Source organism: Pleurodeles waltl, chromosome 7 (genome assembly GCF_031143425.1).
Source record: "Pleurodeles waltl isolate 20211129_DDA chromosome 7, aPleWal1.hap1.20221129, whole genome shotgun sequence".
Taxonomy (NCBI): domain Eukaryota; kingdom Metazoa; phylum Chordata; class Amphibia; order Caudata; family Salamandridae; genus Pleurodeles; species Pleurodeles waltl.
Genome location: NC_090446.1, coordinates 594,569,768 through 594,589,869, shown reverse-complemented (window position 1 = coordinate 594,589,869; position 20,102 = coordinate 594,569,768). Strand labels below are relative to the sequence as shown.

At 46.9% G+C, this 20,102-nt stretch overlaps 1 protein-coding gene across 2 annotated transcripts in view; it reads left to right on the top strand.

Moving 5' to 3' along the window:
* The window catches only part of CDC23 (cell division cycle 23), a 96,078-nt gene that overhangs the window by 19,554 nt on the left and 56,422 nt on the right, over positions 1 to 20,102 (top strand). For both annotated transcript variants that reach the window (XR_011205566.1, XM_069244456.1), the window contains exons 9-15: positions 471 to 552; positions 694 to 847; positions 1,472 to 1,591; positions 1,810 to 1,885; positions 14,446 to 14,507; positions 14,596 to 14,674; positions 14,849 to 14,968. Coding sequence is in view for 1 of the 2 variants with exons in the window: in XM_069244456.1 (XP_069100557.1) it covers positions 471 to 552; positions 694 to 847; positions 1,472 to 1,591; positions 1,810 to 1,885; positions 14,446 to 14,507; positions 14,596 to 14,674; positions 14,849 to 14,968 (693 nt within the window). In the remaining variant the exon portion in view is untranslated. The remainder of the gene's footprint in view (positions 1 to 470; positions 553 to 693; positions 848 to 1,471; positions 1,592 to 1,809; positions 1,886 to 14,445; positions 14,508 to 14,595; positions 14,675 to 14,848; positions 14,969 to 20,102) is intronic.

Below are 20,102 nucleotides of genomic sequence, written 5' to 3'. Positions count from 1 at the left end.
CATTTATTTAATTTACTAAAAAATATTTAAAAAATAAAATTTTAATGAGCATTTTAGACCATTTCTTAATTTGAGGCCTTTAGTCCATACTGCGTTCTTTTTGATGCACTTGCTCTGCTTCCACTCATAAAAATGATAACACTAACTTAATTTTTAGTCTCCAATTTTAAATTCCTTCAAATTTATAGAACATTTGAAAATTTTCAGATTTACATTTTGCTTTTTTAAAATTATATACCCTTTATTAATCTGTTAATATTACTTAATTTTCTAAGCAATCGCAGACCCCGAGTAGGCTTCGCGGACCCAGAGATTGGGAACCACTGGCCCAGAGGTCGTACATTAATACCAGTCATCCTGGAACAAGTGGTCAGAGCGTTCACTCTAGTACTTGAGTTAGCCAGAAGTCTTCCTCAGTGCATTTTCTGTGCAGGGTTCATCTATTGATTGTCTTGGTTTTTTTCCTCTAGAGCATGAAGCCAGAGCTAAGTTATCTGGCTCACGATTTGTGCGAGATCGACAAGTATCGCGTGGAGACATGCTGTGTTATTGGTGAGAGCAGTTCTAGTCTTAAGTTCCAAAGGGGTTGCCTCTTGTGATCGCTCTTAATGCCACTCTATCTCTCATGGCAACTGATAGTGTTGATGCTCTGTCAATCTCCCTTAGCCTTTCCTGCCCCACTTTCTTTTGTAGGTAATTACTACAGTTTGCGTTCTCAACACGAGAAGGCAGCCCTGTATTTCCAGCGAGCTTTGAAGCTAAATCCGCGCTACCTTGGAGCTTGGACACTCATGGGCCATGAGTACATGGAAATGAAGAACACGTCAGCAGCAATCCAAGCATACAGGTAATGAGGGGAAACGAGCCATCTACACCACGGTTTTGGATAGTGAGGTATGTGCCACCAGTATTGAAGCCTTAGGAGGCTTTTTCAGGCAGTAAAGTGAGAGCGGGGTGTCTGAACATACGCATCACGGGGGAAGTGTTATGTGCACACTGTTATTTGCCAAATAAGTATCTGATGTATGGATAGTGAATATGTCGGGGTGGGGTGTTTTAAGTAGTAATGTAGAAGTAACCAGGCTGAGGTTGAGTGGCCTTGCTCTTTAAATTCCCCAGAACCATATTTGTGGCTGGTGACTAGCCCTAGATGTTGTTTTTAAAAAAAAATTAAATTATAGTTTTAGGAGGTTGGATGGAGTTTCCATCACCATTATTTCTATATGCTCTGCTCCCAGTGTTGCATACTAGGAATATGTGTAAAGTAAGCATAGAATGGTTACATTTCTGATGTGTCTTGAGTTACAGTGGCTACCTAGATCAGAACACAGATCATGTATTATGACCACGCAGGAGTATCGCCTTTCTCCCATCTTGGCACCTACCTCCCACATCCATCGAATGATGCTAAACTGTCCTAGCCCCGCAGTTTTAGATTTTCCAGCTTATATGTTTTTCATGCTTTTTACAGACATGCGATTGAGGTGAACAAGAGAGATTACAGAGCTTGGTATGGGTTGGGGCAAACCTACGAGATCCTCAAAATGCCCTTTTACTGCCTATATTACTACAGGCGCGCTCATCAGCTCAGGTAACCTACAGTTTGCAGCAGAGTGCAAATTTGCATGACTTATGCACGCGTGCATGACAGGTGAAAAGCTTGCCTGAGTTCTATGTACTGTGTTTGGGATTGCTGAGTGATGAAAAAGAGCTTAAATGCTATTGGCCATGATTGGCTATTTTCTGCCATTCTGACTCTTTGGTTCATGCAATAGAATTAAACTGTTAATAAACCTTCTTTTCTTATAGGCCCAATGATTCTCGAATGCTAGTGGCTCTAGGAGAGTGCTACGAGAAACTCAATCAGCTAGTGGAAGCAAAAAAGGTAACTGATGCTTTGGCATTTAATGGCAATGAGGGCAATGGTTCTAGGGAAATGGATCTCTAGCGTCGCTGTAACTCTAAAGTGTCCCAAAGTGGATCTGCACCATTGTTTGGGAGCGCAGGGAAATGAATTCTGAACATGGCTTGAAAGCCTAGAACACAGGTTTGTATGGTATTGGCGCAAAAAGCTTCTAGGACTTTTTGGGCCCCTTTTATGGGACTGACACATGGTTGTAGGGAGCACCTCTGGGACATTGCTCTGTGAAAGGACTCTGGGGCAAAGCTCTGGGGCAGTGTACGAACTTTGGTGCATGGCCTTGGGCACAATGAAAGGTCTCTGGGCTTTGACTCTGGCATTAGGAAAGAGCTCTGGAGCATCGCCTGATATAGCGAAAGGGGCTAAACCCAATTTAGAGAGAGCATCCAAAAAGAAGGGCCACGTCCCTTCATGTCAAGTGCGAACCTAAGTTCCAGTTAGCAGGCCTTACTTCTGTGTTTAGCCTCATTGATAGACATTTGGGGTTGACACAGGCTCATTCCACAGAGAGCCGAATGAGTTCAGAGGTCACATGTCTGGATAATCAAGACTCTGGACCTATCACTATTCAAGACACAATATATTACTGACCAAATACCAGAGCTGACTTTGTGAAGCACATAACTACAGAAGCTTGAAAGGTAGGTTAGCCAAGTGTCACATTTTTGACTGCATCTTGCCCCCGCAGTAACAGTCTGAGACCCACAGGTATTCAGCAGATTAAAATCTGAAAAAGACTAAACAGCAAATAAACATAACATTTAATAGACACTGTGCTCAGCTGCAGAAAACAGTACTCTCTGACCTTAATAGTCGATTTGAATTCTTATACTAGCAATCACAAGGGCTGTAGCAAATGAACAGAAGTGATCTTGCAATGGCTCGACAATAGTTTGCCCTCTTGTAGGAAAGTACCATCTTGCCTGGCATGTTACCCCCATATTTCATTGTATATATGTTGTTTTAGTTGTATGTGTCACTGGGACCCTGCCAGCCAGGGCCCCAGTGCTCATAAGTGTGCCCTGTATGTGTTACCTGTGTTATGACTAACTGTCTCACTGAGGCTCTGCTATCCAGAACCTCAGTGGTTATGCTCTCTCATTTCTTTCCAAATTGTCACTAACAGGCTAGTGACCAATTTCACCAATTTACATTGGCATACTGGAACACCCTTATAATTCCCTAGTATATGGTACTGAGGTACCCAGGGTATTGGGGTTCCAGGAGATCCCTATGGGCTGCAGCATTTTTTGCCACCCATAGGGAGCTCTGACAATTCTTACACAGGCCTGCCATTGCAGCCTGAGTGAAATAACGTCCACGTTATTTCACAGCCATTTACCACTGCACTTAAATAACTTATAAGTCACCTATATGTCTAACCTTTACCTGGTAAAGGTTGGGTGCTAAGTTACTTAGTGTGTGGGCACCCTGACACTAGCCAAGGTGCTCCCACATGGTTCAGGGCAAATTCCCCGGACTTTGTGAGTGCGGGGACACCATTACACGCGTGCACTATACATATGTCACAACATATGTATAGCGTCACAATGGTAACTCCGAACATGGCCATGTAACATGTCTAAGATCATGGAATTGTCACCCCAATGCCATTCTGGCATTGGGGAGACAATTCCATGATCCCCTGAGTCTCTAGCTCAGACCCAGGTACTGCCAAACTACCTTTCCCGGGGTTTCACTGCAGCTGCTGCCAACCCCTCAGACAGGTTTCTGCCCTCCTGGGGTCCAGCCAGGCTTGGCCCAGGAAGGCAGAACAAAGGACTTCCTCAGAGAGAGGGTGTTACACCCTCTCCCTTTGGAAAAAGGTGTCAGGGCTGGGGAGGAGTAGCCTCCCCCAGCCTCTGGAAATGCTTTGATGGGCACAGATGGTGCCCATCTCTGCATAAGCCAGTCTACACCGGTTCAGGGATCCCCCAGCCCTGCTCTGGCGCGAAACTGGACAAAGGAAAGGGGAGTGACCACTCCCCTGACCTGCACCTCCCCTGGGAGGTGCTCAGAGCTCCTCCAGTGTGCTCCAGACCTCTGCCATCTTGGAAACAGAGGTGCTGCTGGCACACTGGACTGCTCTGAGTGGCCAGTGCCAGCAGGTGACATCAGAGACTCCTTCTGATAGGCTCCTTCAGGTGTTACTAGCCTATCCTCTCTCCTAGGTAGCCAAACCTCCTTTTCTGGCTATTTAGGGTCTCTACTTTGGGGAATTCTTTAGATAACGAATGCAAGAGCTCATCAGAGTTCCTCTGCATCTCTCTCTTCACCTTCTGCCAAGGAATCGACTGCTGACCGCGCTGGAAGCCTGCAAAACTGCAACAAAGTGGCAAAGACGACTACTGCGACCTTGTAACGCTGATCCTGCCGCCTTCTCGACTGTTTTCCTGGTGGTGCATGCTGTGGGGGTAGTCTGCCTCCTCTCTGCACTAGAAGCTCCGAAGAAATCTCCCGTGGGTCAACGGAATCTTCCCCCTGCAACCGCAGGCACCAAAGAACTGCATCACCGGTCCTCTGGGTCTCCTCTCAGCACGACGAGCGAGGTCCCTTGAACTCAGCAACTCTGTCCAAGTGACTCCCACAGTCCAGTGACTCTTCAGTCCAAGTTGGGTGGAGGTAAGTCCTTGCCTCCCCACGCTAGACTGCATTGCTGGGAACCGTGTATTTTGCAGCTACTCCGGCTCCTGTGCACTCTTCCAGGATTTCCTTTGTGCACAGCCAAGCCTGGGTCCCCAGCACTCTAACCTGCAGTGCACGACCTCCTGAGTTGTCCTCCGGCGTCGTGGGACCCTCCTTTGTGACTTCGGGTGAGCTTCGGTTCACTCCACTTCGTAGTGCCTGTTCCGGCACTTCTGCGGGTGCTGCTTGCTTCTGAGTGGGCTCTTTGTCTTGCTGGACGCCCCCTCTGTCTCCTCACGCAATTGGCGACATCCTGGTCCCTCCTGGGCCACAGCAGCATCCAAAAACCCTAACCGCGACCCTTGCAGCTCGCAAGGCTTGTTTGCGGTCTTTCTGCACGGAAACACCTCTGCACGGCTCTTCACGACGTGGGACATCCATCCTCCAAAGGGGAAGTTTCTAGCCCTTGTCGTTCTTGCAGAATCCACAGCTTCTACCATCCGGTGGCAGCTTCTTTGCACCCACAGCTGGCATTTCCTGGGCATCTGCCCACTCCCGACTTGATCGTGACTCTTGGACTTGGTCCCCTTGTTCCACAGGTACTCTCGTCAGGAAATCCATCGTTGTTGCATTGCTGGTGTTGGTCTTCCTTGCAGAATTACCCTATCACGACTTCTGTGCTCTTTGGGGAACTCAGGTGCACTTTGCACCCACTTTTCAGGGTCTTGGGGTGGGATATTTTTCTAACCCTCACTGTTTCCTTACAGTCCCAGCGACCCTCTACAAGGTCACATGGGTTTGGGGTCCATTCGTGGTTCGCATTCCACTTTTGGAGTATATGGTTTGTGTTGCCCCTATCCCTATGTGCCCCCATTGCATTCTATTGTGACTATACATTGTGTGCACTGTTTTCTATTGCTATTACTGCATATTGTGGTATTGTGTACATATATCTTGTGTATATTTGCTATCCTCATACTGAAGGTACTCACTGAGATACTTTGGCATATTGTCATAAAAATAAAGTACCTTTATTTTAGTATATCTCTGTATTGTGTTTTCTTATGATATTGTGCATATGACACTAGTGGTACTGTAGGAGCTTCACTCGTCTCCTAGTTCAGCCTAAGCTGCTCTGCTAAACTACCTTTTCTATCAGCCTAAGCTGCTAGACACCCCTCTACACTAATAAGGGATACCTGGACCTGGTGCAAGGTGTAAGTACCCCTTGGTACCCACTACAAGCCAGGCCAGCCTCCTACATTGGTTGTGCAGCGGTGGGATAAGTACTTGCAACTACTTACCACTTTGTCATTTTGTACTTTTCATAAGAGAAAAATATACAAAACAAGTTCAGTGTATGAACACCTAACCAAAAAGTTTTACTTTTCTTCTCTTACTCTTCTTGCTAAGTGCTGAAAAGTACCTCTAAAACTTTCAAAAAGTTCTTAAAGTTTAAAAAGTTTCTTTTCTGTTCCTTAAAAAGTTCTGAAAACTTTTTCTTTCTTTTTCTGTCCCTTAAACTCTTGTCTATCATGTCTGGTACAGGCCAAACTCTTGATCTGGCCAGCATAGCTTATGACAACCTTAGCTGGAAAGAAGCAAGGAGTCTCTGCATTGATAGAGGTTTAGGGGTAGGGAAGAATCCTTCTAGAGGACTGTTGGTTAATATGCTCATTGAACATGATAAGTCCTTAGGTGGCACATCTGGTGAGAAATTAGCTGATGGTTCACACTCTGACTCTGGGGTAGCCCCAGTAAAAGTATTAGACGGGAACCTTCCCAGCCTGCCCCCTAGCAAGCCACATAGCATGGCTGGTACTAATGTGAGTTCCCATCACAGTAGGAGTGTTACTTCTGTAGGGCAGAATGTTAGAGTGCCATCTGTTAGGGACAGGTCTCCCTCTGTTCATTCACACCATTCTTCTGTGTCAAGGCATGCCCAACCCACCCTCCCTGAAGACAGAATGTTAGAAAGGGAACTCAATAGATTGAGAGTGGAAGAGTCAAAGCTGAAGCTTAAAAAGCAACAGCTGGATCTAGACAGGGAAGCATTTGACTTAGAAAAAGAAAGGCAGAGGTTGGGGTTTGGACCCCATGGTGGCAGCAGCAGTATTCCAAATAGTCATCCTGCAAAAGAGCATGATTCTAGGAATCTGCACAAGATAGTTCCTCCTTACAAGGAGGGGGATGACATTAACAAGTGGTTTGCTGCACTTGAGAGGGCCTGTGTTGTACAGGAGGTCCATCAAAGGCAGTGGGCTGCTATCCTATGGCTATCTTTCAGTGGAAAGGGTAGGGATAGGCTCATTACTGTTAAAGAAAGTGATGCCAATAATTTTACAGTTCTTAAGAATGCACTCCTAGATGGTTATGGCTTAACCACTGAACAGTACAGGATCAGGTTCCGAGAAACCAAAAAGGAGTCTTCACAAGACTGGGTAGACTTTGTTGACCATTCAGTGAAGGCCTTGGAGGGGTGGTTACATGGCAGTAAAGTTTCTGACTATGAAAGCCTGTATAACTTAATCCTGAGAGAGCATATTCTCAATAATTGTGTGTCTGATTTGTTACACCAGTACCTGGTAGACTCTGATCTGACCTCTCCCCAAGAATTGGGAAAGAAGGCAGACAAATGGGTCAGAACAAGGGTGAATAGAAAAGTTCATACAGGGGGTGACAAGGATGGCAAGAAGAAGGATGGTAAGTCTGACAAGGGTGGGGACAAATCTAAAAATGAGTCTTCATCAGGCCCACAAAAACACTCTGGTGGGGGTGGTGGGCCCAAATCCTCTTCAAATCAAAACAAAGAAAATAAACCATGGTGCTGTTTATGTAAAATATTGACAACTGATCCCAGTTGCCCAAAGAAAAGCACCAAGCCTCCTACCACTACAACCCCTGCTGCTACACCTAGTGCCCCTAGTAATAGCAGTGGGGGTGGGAGCAAACCTACTAATAGCCAATCCAAGGGAGTAGCTGGGCTCACTTTTGGTAACTTAGTTGGGGTTGGTCTTGTTAGGGAGACCACAGAGGCTGTGTTAGTCTCTGAGGGGGCCATTGATTTGGCCACCTTGGTTGCTTGTCTCCTTAATATGGATAAGTACAAGCAACTTCCCCTAATAAATGGTGTTGAGGTTCATGCCTACAGGGACACAGGTGCCAGTGTTACCATGGTAATAGAGAAACTGGTCCACCCTGAACAACACCTACTTGGTCACCAGTACCAAGTGACTGATGCTCATAACAACACTCTTAGCCACCCCATGGCTGTTGTGAATCTCAACTGGGGGGGGTTTCTGGTCCAAAGAAAGTTGTGGTTGCCTCAGATTTACCTGTAGACTGTCTACTAGGGAACGATTTAGAGACATCAGCTTAGGCAGAAGTGGAGTTGGAGGCTCATGCAGCAATGCTGGGCATTCCAGGGCATAGTTTTGCTTTGACAAGGGCTCAGGCCAAAAAGCAAAAAGGACAGGGTGATTTGGATCCTGGAAGAATGGACCAAGTGCTCCCTAAATCTAGGGTTAGTAAAGGTAAAACACTACCTACTATCCCTCCCTCTACAGTGGATTCAACTTCTGAGGAAGAATTTCCACCCTGTGCAGAACTTACACCAGAGGAGCTGGAAGCAGACACTGCTGAGCTTTTGGGTGAAGGGGGGCCTGCCAGGGAGGAGCTGAGTGTGGCACAGCATACCTGTCCCACACTAGAGGGTCTAAGGCAGCAAGCTGTCAAACAAGCAAATGGGGATGTCAGTGACTCCCACATAGTTTACTGGGAGGACAACCTCTTGTATACTGAGGCAAGGGATCCAAAACCTGGAGCTGCCAGGAGATTGGTGATTCCTCAGCAATACAGAAAGTTCCTCCTAACTCTAGCCCATGACATTCCCTTAGCTGGACATTTGGGGCAAATGAAAACTTGGGACAGGCTTGTCCCCTTGTTTCATTGGCCTAGAATGTCAGAGGACACAAAGGAATTTTGTAAGTCCTGTGAAACCTGTCAAGCCAGTGGCAAGACAGGTGGCACTCCAAAGGCACCCCTTATTCCACTGCCTGTGGTTGGGGTTCCCTTTGAAATGGTAGGGGTTGACATAGTTGGCCCCCTTGACCGTCCTACTGCTTCAGGCAATAGGTTTATCTTGGTGGTAGTGGACCATGCCACCAGATATCCTGAAGCAATTCCTCTAAGGACCACTACAGCTCCTGCAGTGGCAAAGGCCCTCCAGGGAATCTCTTCCAGGGTGGGCTTCCCAAAAGAGGTGGTATCAGACAGGGGAAGCAATTTCATGTCTGCTTACTTAAAGGCCATGTGGAAGGAATGTGGTGTGACATACAAGTTCACTACACCCTATCATCCACAAACAAATGGACTGGTTGAGAGGTTTAACAAAACTCTCAAAGGAATGATGATGGGACTCCCTGAAAAACTCCGCAGGAGATGGGATATCCTGTTACCTTGCCTCCTTTTTGATTACAGGGAGGTACCCCAAAAAGGAGTGGGCTTCAGCTCCTTTGAACTCCTATTTGGACACCCTGTAAGAGGTCCTCTAACACTTGTGAAGGAGGGTTGGGAACAACCTTTAAAAGCTCCTAAGCAAGACATAGTGGACTATGTACTTGGCCTAAGATCTAGGATGGCTGAGTACATGAAAAAGGCCAGTAAAAACCTTCAGGCCAGCCAAGAGCTCCAAAAGCAATGGCATGACCAAAAGGCTGTTCTGATTCAGTACCAACCAGGGCAGACAGTATGGGTCTTGGAGCCTGTGGCCCCAAGAGCACTCCAAGACAAATGGAGTGGACCCCACATTATTGTTGAGAAAAAGGGAGAAGTCACCTACTTAGTTGACTTAGGCACTGCCAGGAGTCACCTTAGGGTGCTCCATGTCAATCGCCTGAAACCCTACTATGACAGGGCTGATCTCACCCTGCTCATGGCAACAGATGAAGGACAGGAAGAAGAGAGTGACCCTCTCCCTGATCTCTTCTCTTCCACAGAACAAGATGCTCTAGTGGAAGGTGTCGTTTTGGCAGATTGTCTTACTGCTGAGCAGAAAGACCACTGCATAAATCTCCTGGGTCAGTTTTCTGAACTCATTTCTACTGTGCCAGGCACCACTTCTTGGTGTGAACACACTATAGATACTGGAGACAGCTTGCCTGTCAAAAGTAAGATCTATAGGCAGCCTGACCATGTCAGGTTCAGAAAATGCTTGAACTGGGAGTGGTTGAGCACTCTGAAAGTCCATGGGCCTCTCCTGTGGTACTTGTACCAAAACCTCATTCCAAAGATGGAAAGAAGGAAATGAGATTTTGTGTTGACTACAGAGGTCTCAACCAGGTAACTAAAACTGATGCTCACCCTATACCCAGGGCAGATGAGCTAATAGATACACTGGCATCTGCCAAGTATCTAAGCACCTTTGATTTGACCGCAGGGTATTGGCAGATCAAGTTATCAGAGGATGCTAAAGCAAAAACTGCATTCTCAACCATTGGAGGGCACTACCAATTCACAGTAATGCCTTTTGGGTTGAAGAATGCACCTGCCACTTTTCAGAGGTTGGTGAATACAGTCCTGCAAGGGTTGGAAGCTTTTAGTGCAGCATATCTAGATGATATAGCTGTCTTTAGCTCCACCTGGGATGATCACCTGGTCCACCTGTGGAAAGTTTTGGAGGCCCTGCAAAAGGCAGGCCTCACTATCAAGGCTTCAAAGTGCCAGATAGGGCAGGGGAAAGTGGTTTATCTGGGACAACTGGTAGGTGGAGAACAGATTGCACCACTACAGGGGAAAATCCAAACTATTATAGATTGGGTTCCCCCTACAACTCAGACTCAGGTGAGAGCCTTCTTAGGCCTCACTGGGTACTACAGGAGGTTCATAAAGAACTATGGCTCCATTGCAGCCCCTCTTAATGACCTCACATCTAAGAAAATGCCTAAAAAGGTATTCTGGACAGCAAACTGTCAGAAAGCTTTTGAGGAGCTGAAGCAGGCCATGTGCTCTGCATCTGTCCTGAAAAGCCCCTGCTACTCCAAAAAATTCATTGTCCAAACTGATGCATCTGAATTAGGGGTAGGGGCAGTCTTATCACAACTTAATTCTGAGGGCCAGGATCAACCTGTTGCTTTTATCAGCAGGAGGTTGACCCCTAGAGAAAAGCGTTGGTCTGCCATAGAGAGGGAGGCCTTTGCTGTGGTCTGGGCACTGAAGAAGTTGAGGCCATACCTGTTTGGCACTCACTTCATTGTTCAGACAGACCACAAACCTCTACTTTGGCTAAAACAAATGAAAGTGAAAACCCTAAATTGTTGAGGTGGTCCATATCCCTACAGGGAATGGACTATACAGTGGAACATAGACCTGGGAGTACCCACTCCAATGCAGATGGACTCTCCAGATATTTCCACTTAGACAATGAAGACTCATCAGGTCATGGCTAGTCTTATTGTTCTTCGTTGTGTGTGGGGGGGGGGGTTGTGTAGGAAAGTACCATCTTGCCTGGCATGTTACCCCCATATTTCACTGTATATATGTTGTCTTAGTTGTATGTGTCACTGGGACCCTGCCAGCCAGGGCCCCAGTGCTCATAAGTGTGCCCTGTATGTGTTACCTGTGTTATGACTAACTGTCTCACTGAGGCTCTGCTATCCAGAACCTCAGTGGTTATGCTCTCTCATTTCTTTCCAAATTGTCACTAACAGGCTAGTGACCAATTTCACCAATTTACATTGGCATACTGGAACACCCTTATAATTCCCTAGTATATGGTACTGAGGTACCCAGGGTATTGGGGTTCCAGGAGATCCCTATGGGCTGCAGCATTTTTTGCCACCCATAGGGAGCTCTGACAATTCTTACACAGGCCTGCCATTGCAGCCTGAGTGAAATAACGTCCACGTTATTTCACAGCCATTTACCACTGCACTTAAATAACTTATAAGTCACCTATATGTCTAACCTTTACCTGGTAAAGGTTGGGTGCTAAGTTACTTAGTGTGTGGGTACCCTGACACTAGCCAAGGTGCTCCCACATGGTTCAGGGCAAATTCCCCGGACTTTGTGAGTGCGGGGACACCATTACACGCGTGCACTATACATATGTCACGACATATGTATAGCGTCACAATGGTAACTCCGAACATGGCCATGTAACATGTCTAAGATCATGGAATTGTCACCCCAATGCCATTCTGGCATTGGGGAGACAATTCCATGATCCCCTGAGTCTCTAGCTCAGACCCAGGTACTGCCAAACTACCTTTCCCGGGGTTTCACTGCAGCTGCTGCCAACCCCTCAGACAGGTTTCTGCCCTCCTGGGGTCCAGCCAGGCTTGGCCCAGGAAGGCAGAACAAAGGACTTCCTCAGAGAGAGGGTGTTACACCCTCTCCCTTTGGAAAAAGGTGTCCGGGCTGGGGAGGAGTAGCCTCCCCCAGCCTCTGGAAATGCTTTGATGGGCACAGATGGTGCCCATCTCTGCATAAGCCAGTCTACACCGGTTCAGGGATACCCCAGCCCTGGCGCGAAACTGGACAAAGGAAAGGGGAGTGACCACTCCCCTGACCTGCACCTCCCCTGGGAGGTGCCCAGAGCTCCTCCAGTTGCTCCAGACCTCTGCCATCTTGGAAACAGAGGTGCAGGTGACGTCAGAGACTCCTCCTGATAGGCTCCTTCAGGTGTTACTAGCCTATCCTCTCTCCTAAGTAGCCAAACCTCCTTTTCTGGCTATTTAGGGTCTCTGCTTTGGGGAATTCTTTAGATAACGAATGCAAGAGCTCATCAGAGTTCCTCTGTATCTCTCTCTTCACCTTCTGCCAAGGAATCGACTGCTGACCGCGCTGGAAGCCTGCAAAACTGCAACAAAGTAGCAAAGACGACTACTGCGACCTTGTAACGCTGATCCTGCCGCCTTCTCGACTGTTTTCCTGGTGGTGCATGCTGTGGGGGTAGTCTGCCTCCTCTCTGCACTAGAAGCTCCGAAGAAATCTCCTGTGGGTCGATGGAATCTTCCCCCTGCAACCGCAGGCACTAAAGAACTGCATCACCGGTCCTCTGGGTCTCCTCTCAGCACGACGAGCGAGGTCAGTTGAACTCAGCAACTCTGTCCAAGTGACTCCCACAGTCCAGTGACTCTTCAGTCCAAGTTGGGTGGACGTAAGTCCTTGCCTCCCCACGCTAGACTGCATTGCTGGGAACCGCGTGTTTTGCAGCTACTCCGGCTCCTGTGCACTCTTCCAGGATTTCCTTTGTGCACAGCCAAGCCTGGGTCCCCGGCACTCTAACCTGCAGTGCACGACCTCCTGAGTTGTCCTCCGGCGTCGTGGGACCCTCCTTTGTGACTTCGGGTGAGCTCCGGTTCACTCCACTTCGTAGTGCCTGTTCCAGCACTTCTGCGGGTGCTGCTTGCTTCTGAGTGGGCTCTTTGTCTTGCTGGACGCCCCCTCTGTCTCCTCACGCAAGTGGCGACATCCTGGTCCCTCCTGGGCCACAGCAGCATCCAAAAACCCTAACCGTGACCCGTGCAGCTAGCAAGGCTTGTTTGAAGTCTTTCTGCACGGAAACACCTCTGCACGGCTCTTCACGACATGGGACATCCGTCTTCCAAAGGGGAAGTTTCTAGCCCTTGTCGTTCTTGCAGAATCCACAGCTTCTACCATCCGGTGGCAGCTTCTTTGCACCCACAGCTGGCATTTCCTGGGCATCTGCCCACTCCCGACTTGATCGTGACTCTTTGACTTGGTCCCCTTGACCCACAGGTACTCTCGTCAGGAAATCCATCGTTGTTGCATTGCTGGTGTTGGTCTTCCTTGCAGAATTCCCCTATCACGACTTCTGTGCTCTTTGGGGAACTTAGGTGCACTTTGCACCCACTTTTCAGGGTCTTGGGGTGGGCTATTTTTCTAACCCTCACTGTTTCCTTACAGTCCCAGCAACCCTCTACAAGGTCACATAGGTTTGGGGTCCATTCGTGGTTTGCATTCCACTTCTAGAGTATATGGTTTGTGTTGCCCCTATCCCTATGTGCCCCCATTGCATTCTATTGTGACTATACATTGTTTGCACTGTTTTCTATTGCTATTACTGCATATTTTGGTATTGTGTACATATATCTTGTGTATATTTGCTATCCTCATACTGAGGATACTCACTGAGATACTTTGGCATATTGTCATAAAAATAAAGTACTTTTATTTTTAGTATATCTGTGTATTGTGTTTTTTTATGATATTGTGCATATGACACTAGTGGTACTGTAGGAGCTTCACTCGTCTCCTAGTTCAGCCTAAGCTGCTCTGCTAAGCTACCCTTTTTCTATCAGCCTAAGCTGCTAGACACCCCTCTACACTAATAAGGGATACCTGGACCTGGTGCAAGGTGTAAGTACCCCTTGGTACCCACTACAAGCCAGGCCAGCCTCCTACACCTCTTACAAGCATCTAACTGCCCTATAGAGGTTTGAATTCTGAATGTAGAGGTTGGTCAGAGTAGTGTGTGAAATGAGTGGTGGTTACGGCTCCACTGTAGATGTACTTGTGATTATTTTTGGGCCATTATCTGGCGGCTGCCTTCCAAAACCACCACTATCAATTCATCACACGACTACCATTAAGCAATATACATGTATTTCAATTTTGTTAACTTGTTAGGACACTGTTTATTTATTCGTACTGCACGTTCTATGGTTTATTTAATTTCTTCTATAATTCAGAGGATACTTGCTTTTCATCCTGGCCAGTAACCGATGTGAATCCCTTGACTTGTCTGATCTCCCTTTCCCTCGTTTATGCCTTGGTGTGTGTGGTCAGACACAGCCTCTGCTGTTGTTAACTGTGATATAGATAGATTAATTGATGACTTGTCTGTGTTTCTAATACTGCGTTTCTCTTGTGGGTAGTGTTACTGGAGAGCATATGCTGTGGGAGATGTGGAGAAGATGGCTCTGGTCAAACTAGCCAAGTAAGGGTCTGTTTTTATTCTGGTAATACTCACCGCCTGCTTTCTGTGGTGCTTCCTCACTGACCCAGCCTGTTTATGATCTTACTAGACTTCACGAGCAGCTGAACGAGTCAGAGCAGGCGGCTCAGTGTTACATCAAGTATGTCCAGGATATCTACTCATGCGGGGTAAGGAAGATACATGTTTTATGGTCTGGGTAATTATAATGGTATTGTACTAAAACTGAACTGTGCTTTATATAATTTTATTTAAATAGGTTTTACTTGGAGGGAAGGTCTGTGTGTTTGGAGGGAGGCATTGATGTGGGATGCTGAACACATTGTGCGTCTTCTCTTCCTCAGGAGATTGTTGAGCACCAGGAGGTCAGCACAGCCTTCCGATACCTCGCTCAGTATTACTTCAAGTGTAAGCTGTGGGATGAGGCATCGGCCTGTGCTCAGAAATGCTTCAATTTCAATGACGTGAGTTCACTGACTTTTATTCATGTGCTGGTTATGGTCAACTGCAGTTTTGTCATTTAAGGTAGGAGTATGTCTCACAAACAGTAGGTTGACATTTGCAAGAAACCAGTCCATGTGTAAAGCCTCCGAGTCTTGTAGCTTGTTTACTGCATTGGTGTAAGTCCTCAAAGCAGCGTGTACTTATTAATGATTGCATATAGTTTTCACATTGTGTGTAATGTGAGCTTAATACAGGTTAATGTCTTATTGCATGAGTGCAGTGCACAGGCTGAATGAAGAAGCAATTGGGCAGCGACGTTTGGATGGGTCAGTTCAGGTGACTGTACTGGATTGACACACAAGCATCCTAGTTGGTGACTGAGGGCACCTTCTTTACCTGCAAATACTCATATACAATTTTTAGTGTGTTCTTTTTCTCTGTATGAATGTTTGACCAGGAACCTTGAGAACTGCAGACATCATATTTACTGATTTTAAACGTGGTGTTTTCTTGCGAATTTCAAGGAACGAAAGCTTGTATTTATATTGATTTGGTTTGTAAAAAGACTGCTTGTGACAAACTGTCACTTTGCATCGCTACATCTACTGTAGACGATTTATGTTGATTCCATATCCCCATCCTGTGATCAAAGTCTTTGGGGGAGGTCTCATGTCACCTGATTTTCAGGTTTGAAGTTGTGATGTAATCAAAACTGCACATAATAGGGCCCAGGCCTATCTGGGTAAGGCAGGCATAGATCTAGTGATATTTTTGAGTAATTGCCGTCATGTCATTTTAAGCTATGGATGTTGTAGGATGTTGGCTCCGTATATACTATTTCAAAGTAAGAACTAGTGTGCACAGAGTCCAAGGGTTCCCCTTAGAGGTAAGATAGAAGGCAAAAGCAGATAATTCTAATGCTCTATTTTGTGGTAGTGTGGTCGAGCAGTAGGCTTAGGGTAGTGTTAAGCATTTGTTGTACACACACAGGCAATAAATGACTAGCACACTCAGACTTACTCCAGGCCGATAGGTTTTTATATTGAAAAATATATTTTCTTAGTTTTTTTTTAAGAACCACAGGTTCAAGATTTACAGTTAATACTTTAAATGTAAGGTACTTCACTTAGATACTTTAGGAACTTTGAATGAAAGCAATATCACATACAGTCTTTGTAAAAATGGCAATAAGCTATTTTCAAAGTGGATATGCAAAAATCAACAGTTCCTGGGGGAGGTAAGTAAAGGTTAATTTTGAAGGTAAGTAAAACACTTACAAGTCTAAAGTTTGGGGCATAGGCAGCCCACCGTTGGGGGTTCAAGGCAACCCCAAAGTTACCACACCAGCAGCTCAGGGCCGGTCAGGTGCAGAGGTCAAAGAGGTGCCCAAAACACATAGGCGCCTATGGGGAACACGGGTGCTCTGGTTCCAGTCTGCCAGCAGGTAAGTACTTGCGTCCTCGGGGGGCAGACCAGTGGGGTTTTGTAGAGCACTGGGGGACACACGAGATGGCACACAAAGTACACCCTCAGCGGCACAGGGGCGGCCGGGTGCAGTGAGCAAAGCAGGTGTCGGGTTTTAGATTGAAAACAATGGAGGGACCCAGGGGTCACTCTAGCATTGCAGGCAGGCACGGGGGCTTCTCGGGACAGCCACCACCTGGGCTAGGCAGAGGGTCGTCTGGGGGTCGCTCTTGCACTGAAGTTCAGTTCCTTCAGGTCCTGGGGGCTGCGGGTGCAGTGTTGGTTCCAGGCCTCGGGTCCCTTGTTACAGGCAGTAGCGGTCAGGGGGAGCCTCTGGATTCTCTCTGCAGGCGTCGCTGTGGAGGCTCAGGGGGGTCATCTCTGGATACTCACGGGCTCGCAGTCGTCGGGGAGTCCTCCCGGAGGTGTTGGTTTTCTGCAGGTTGAGCCGGGGGTGTCGGGTGCCGAGTGTGAAGTCTCACGCTTCCGGCGGGAAACGTGAAGTCTTTGGAAGTTGCTTCTTTGTTGCAAAAAAGTTGCAGGTTTTGAACAGGGCCGCTGTTCACAGGAGTTTCTTGGTCCTGTAGTCCAGGGCAGTCCTCCTGGGGCTTCAGAGGTCACTGGTTCCTGTCTGATGCGTCGCTGGAGCAGGTTTTCGAAGTTGGATACAGGCCGGTAGGGCTGGGGCCAAATCAGTTGTTGTCTTCCTCCTTCTCTGCAGGCTTGTATGTCAGCAGTTCTTCTTTCTTCAGGTTGCAGGAATCTGATTTCCTGGGATCTGGGGAGCCCCTAAATACTGAATTTAGGGGTGTGTTTAGGTCTGGGAGGGCAGTAGCCAATGGCTACTGTCTTTGATGGTGGCTACACCCTCTTTGTGCCTCCTCCCTGTGGGGAGGGGGGCACATCCCTAATCCTATTGGGGGAATCCTCCAAACTCAAGATGGAGGATTTCTCAAGGCAGGGGTCACCTCAGCTCAGGACACCTTAGGGGCTGTCCTGACTGGTGGGTGACTCCTCCTTGTTTTTCTCATTATCTCATCCAGCCTTGCTGCCAAAAGTGGGGGCAGTGGCCGGAGGGGCGGGCATCTCCACTAGGTGGGATGCCCTGGGGCGCTGTAACAAAAGGGGTGAGCCTTTGAGGTTCACCGCCAGGTGTTACAGTTCCTGCAGGGGGAGGTGAGAAGCGCCTCCACCCAGTACAGGCTTTGTTCCTGGCCACAGAGTGACAAAGGCACTCTCCCTTTGTGGCCAGCAATATGTCTGGTGTGTAGCAGGCTGGCAGGAACTGTTCAGCCTACACTAGAAGTCGGGTAGGTATTCAGGGGGCATCTCTAAGATGCCCTCTGGGTCTATCTTACAATAAATTGCACACTGGCATCAATGTGCATTTATTGTGCTGAGAAGTTTGATACCAAACTTCCCAGTTTTCAGTGTAGCCATTATGGAACTGTGGAGTTCGCGTTTGACAAACTCCCAGACCATATACTCTTATGGCTACCCTGCACTTACAATGTCTAAGGTTTTGCTTAGACGCTGTGGTATAGTGCCCCCTGCCTTAGGGCTGTAAGGCCTGCTAGAGGGGTGACTTGCCTATGACACAGGCAGTGTAAGGTTGGCATGGCACTCTGAGGGGAGTGCCATGTCGACTTAGTCATTTTCTCCCCACCAGCACACACAAGCTGTGAGGCAGTGTGCATGTGCTGAGTGAGGGGTCCCTCGGGTGGCATAAGACATGCTGCAGCCCTGAGAGACCTTCCCTGGCATCAGGGCCCTTGATACCAGGGGTACCAGTTACAGGGGACTTACCTGAGTGCCAGGGTTGTGCCAATTGTGGAGACAAAAGTACAGTTTAGGGAAAGAACACTGGTGCTGGGGCTTGGTTAGCAGGGTCCTAGCATACTTTCAAATCATAACTTCGCATTAGCAAAGGCAATCAGTTAGGGGGTAACCGTGCCAAGGAGGCATTTCCTTACAGATGTTAATTCAGCAGTGACATGAATATAATTCATTTCTCTGCTGGGATATTCTACAGATGTGATTTTGGTGCACTGGTGCTCATTGCATGAATGTTTTTGTTGGTCTGTGGGTGTGATTTTTAATTATTTGTGTAGTGGCGCTCTGAGTGTTTATTTGGTTTCTTAAGAATGCTTTGTGGGTGTGTCTGTGTCCCCATCATGAAGTTGAAGCCAATTACATTTTATAAATTGTTGTATAGTTACCATGTTGGTATGTACCTACAGGACACAATGTTTGTGTTTTTTCCACTTAATTACGATAGATTGGTTTGCAAAGCAGCACTGTGCTCGGGCTGCGCTAAGAAAACAGTTTTTTAAAGCTCTTCCGCCTTTTTGTTTTATTACTTGATGATAACATGTGGACCTCGATCCTTTAAGGATTCCAGAAACATCACTTTATAATCCCACTTATCAGTTAGGTGATTAATTCTTTCTCTCAGAGAAAAAGGATCTGTGAAATACAGACGCAATTTTAGGCTTAACATAATATGCATCACTTTTGAACATCCATCTTTTTTTCGTGAAGGTAGGATCTTTTCCTTTACTCCCTGCATAGATGATTACCTGTCTTTCAGCCCCTCTCCCAGCCCTATGACAAGTGATCTCCCTGAAGCAGGAAAGAGTTGTGGAAAGACAAACACACAGTTTTTTTTCCACGACTATTGATGGTCTTGGTATATGTCAGGAAATGCCATATTACCCGACAGAGGGAGGCAGCCTGATAGGCCGTCATACAAAGTGTTTAAATTCCTCTACTTCGGGGTCCTAGCTCAGCTCACGTGCCGGAAGTAATTACTCTGCTTTTGAACCGGTGTGGGCCCCCTTCTCTGACAGCGCAGAGGTCCTTCAGAAATGCATTTCATTGCCACTGTGCCTACTCACATTCGAAATCTAGGTACACAATGATCGTGAATGAAGTTCAACATCCACACCTTCACTTACAGGCTGCTAGATGTTGAGATACTCGGTGGTGCAGGAAGAAAATCAACTGTTTCTTTCAGATCTTACAACTTATCCATATAGCTTAAGCCACTATATGAATAACATAGCAATGAGAGCCTGTGATACTACACCTACAACAGTTTGTGCACCTGATTTATCTGATGTAAAAGGCCTGTTGGACGAATCCTTTGGATTTTTTGTTTTTAAGAACAATTTGCGTAACCTTTTTCTTAAACCTGAGTTGTTCTGAATTCTAAAGGGTTTACTCTGGTGGATAGACCATCATCCCTAGTCCTTAAATACCTAGTGCCCGTCAGAACTCAACATCCAATAGTCAAACTAGTGTCTTATCATCAGAGTTCAATACCTTTGCATTGGCTTGTGCTGAATGCCAGACTCCACATAAGACCGTTGTAGGTGTGCATGGAGGAGTAGAGGTAACAGGGCAAAAGACAATAAACTGACTATTCATGTCTGTATCCTCTGTTCCTTATTGGTTATGCCAGAGAAACTACATTCTCGCAGCAGGTCAGTTTCAGAATTTTGTCCTCGTTTTTTTTTATCACAGACTAGTCAATGGGAAGCCTGGACTGTCCAGGAGAACTGGCAAGTGGAATGCCTCCCAGGACCCCACCCCATTAAAAAAAAAAAAAAATTAATTATTTTTTTCAAGTCCTAACCTAAAAGGTTGGAACTTCAAGCAGTCCACTTGGCTTGTAAGCCTGTGCTTCAT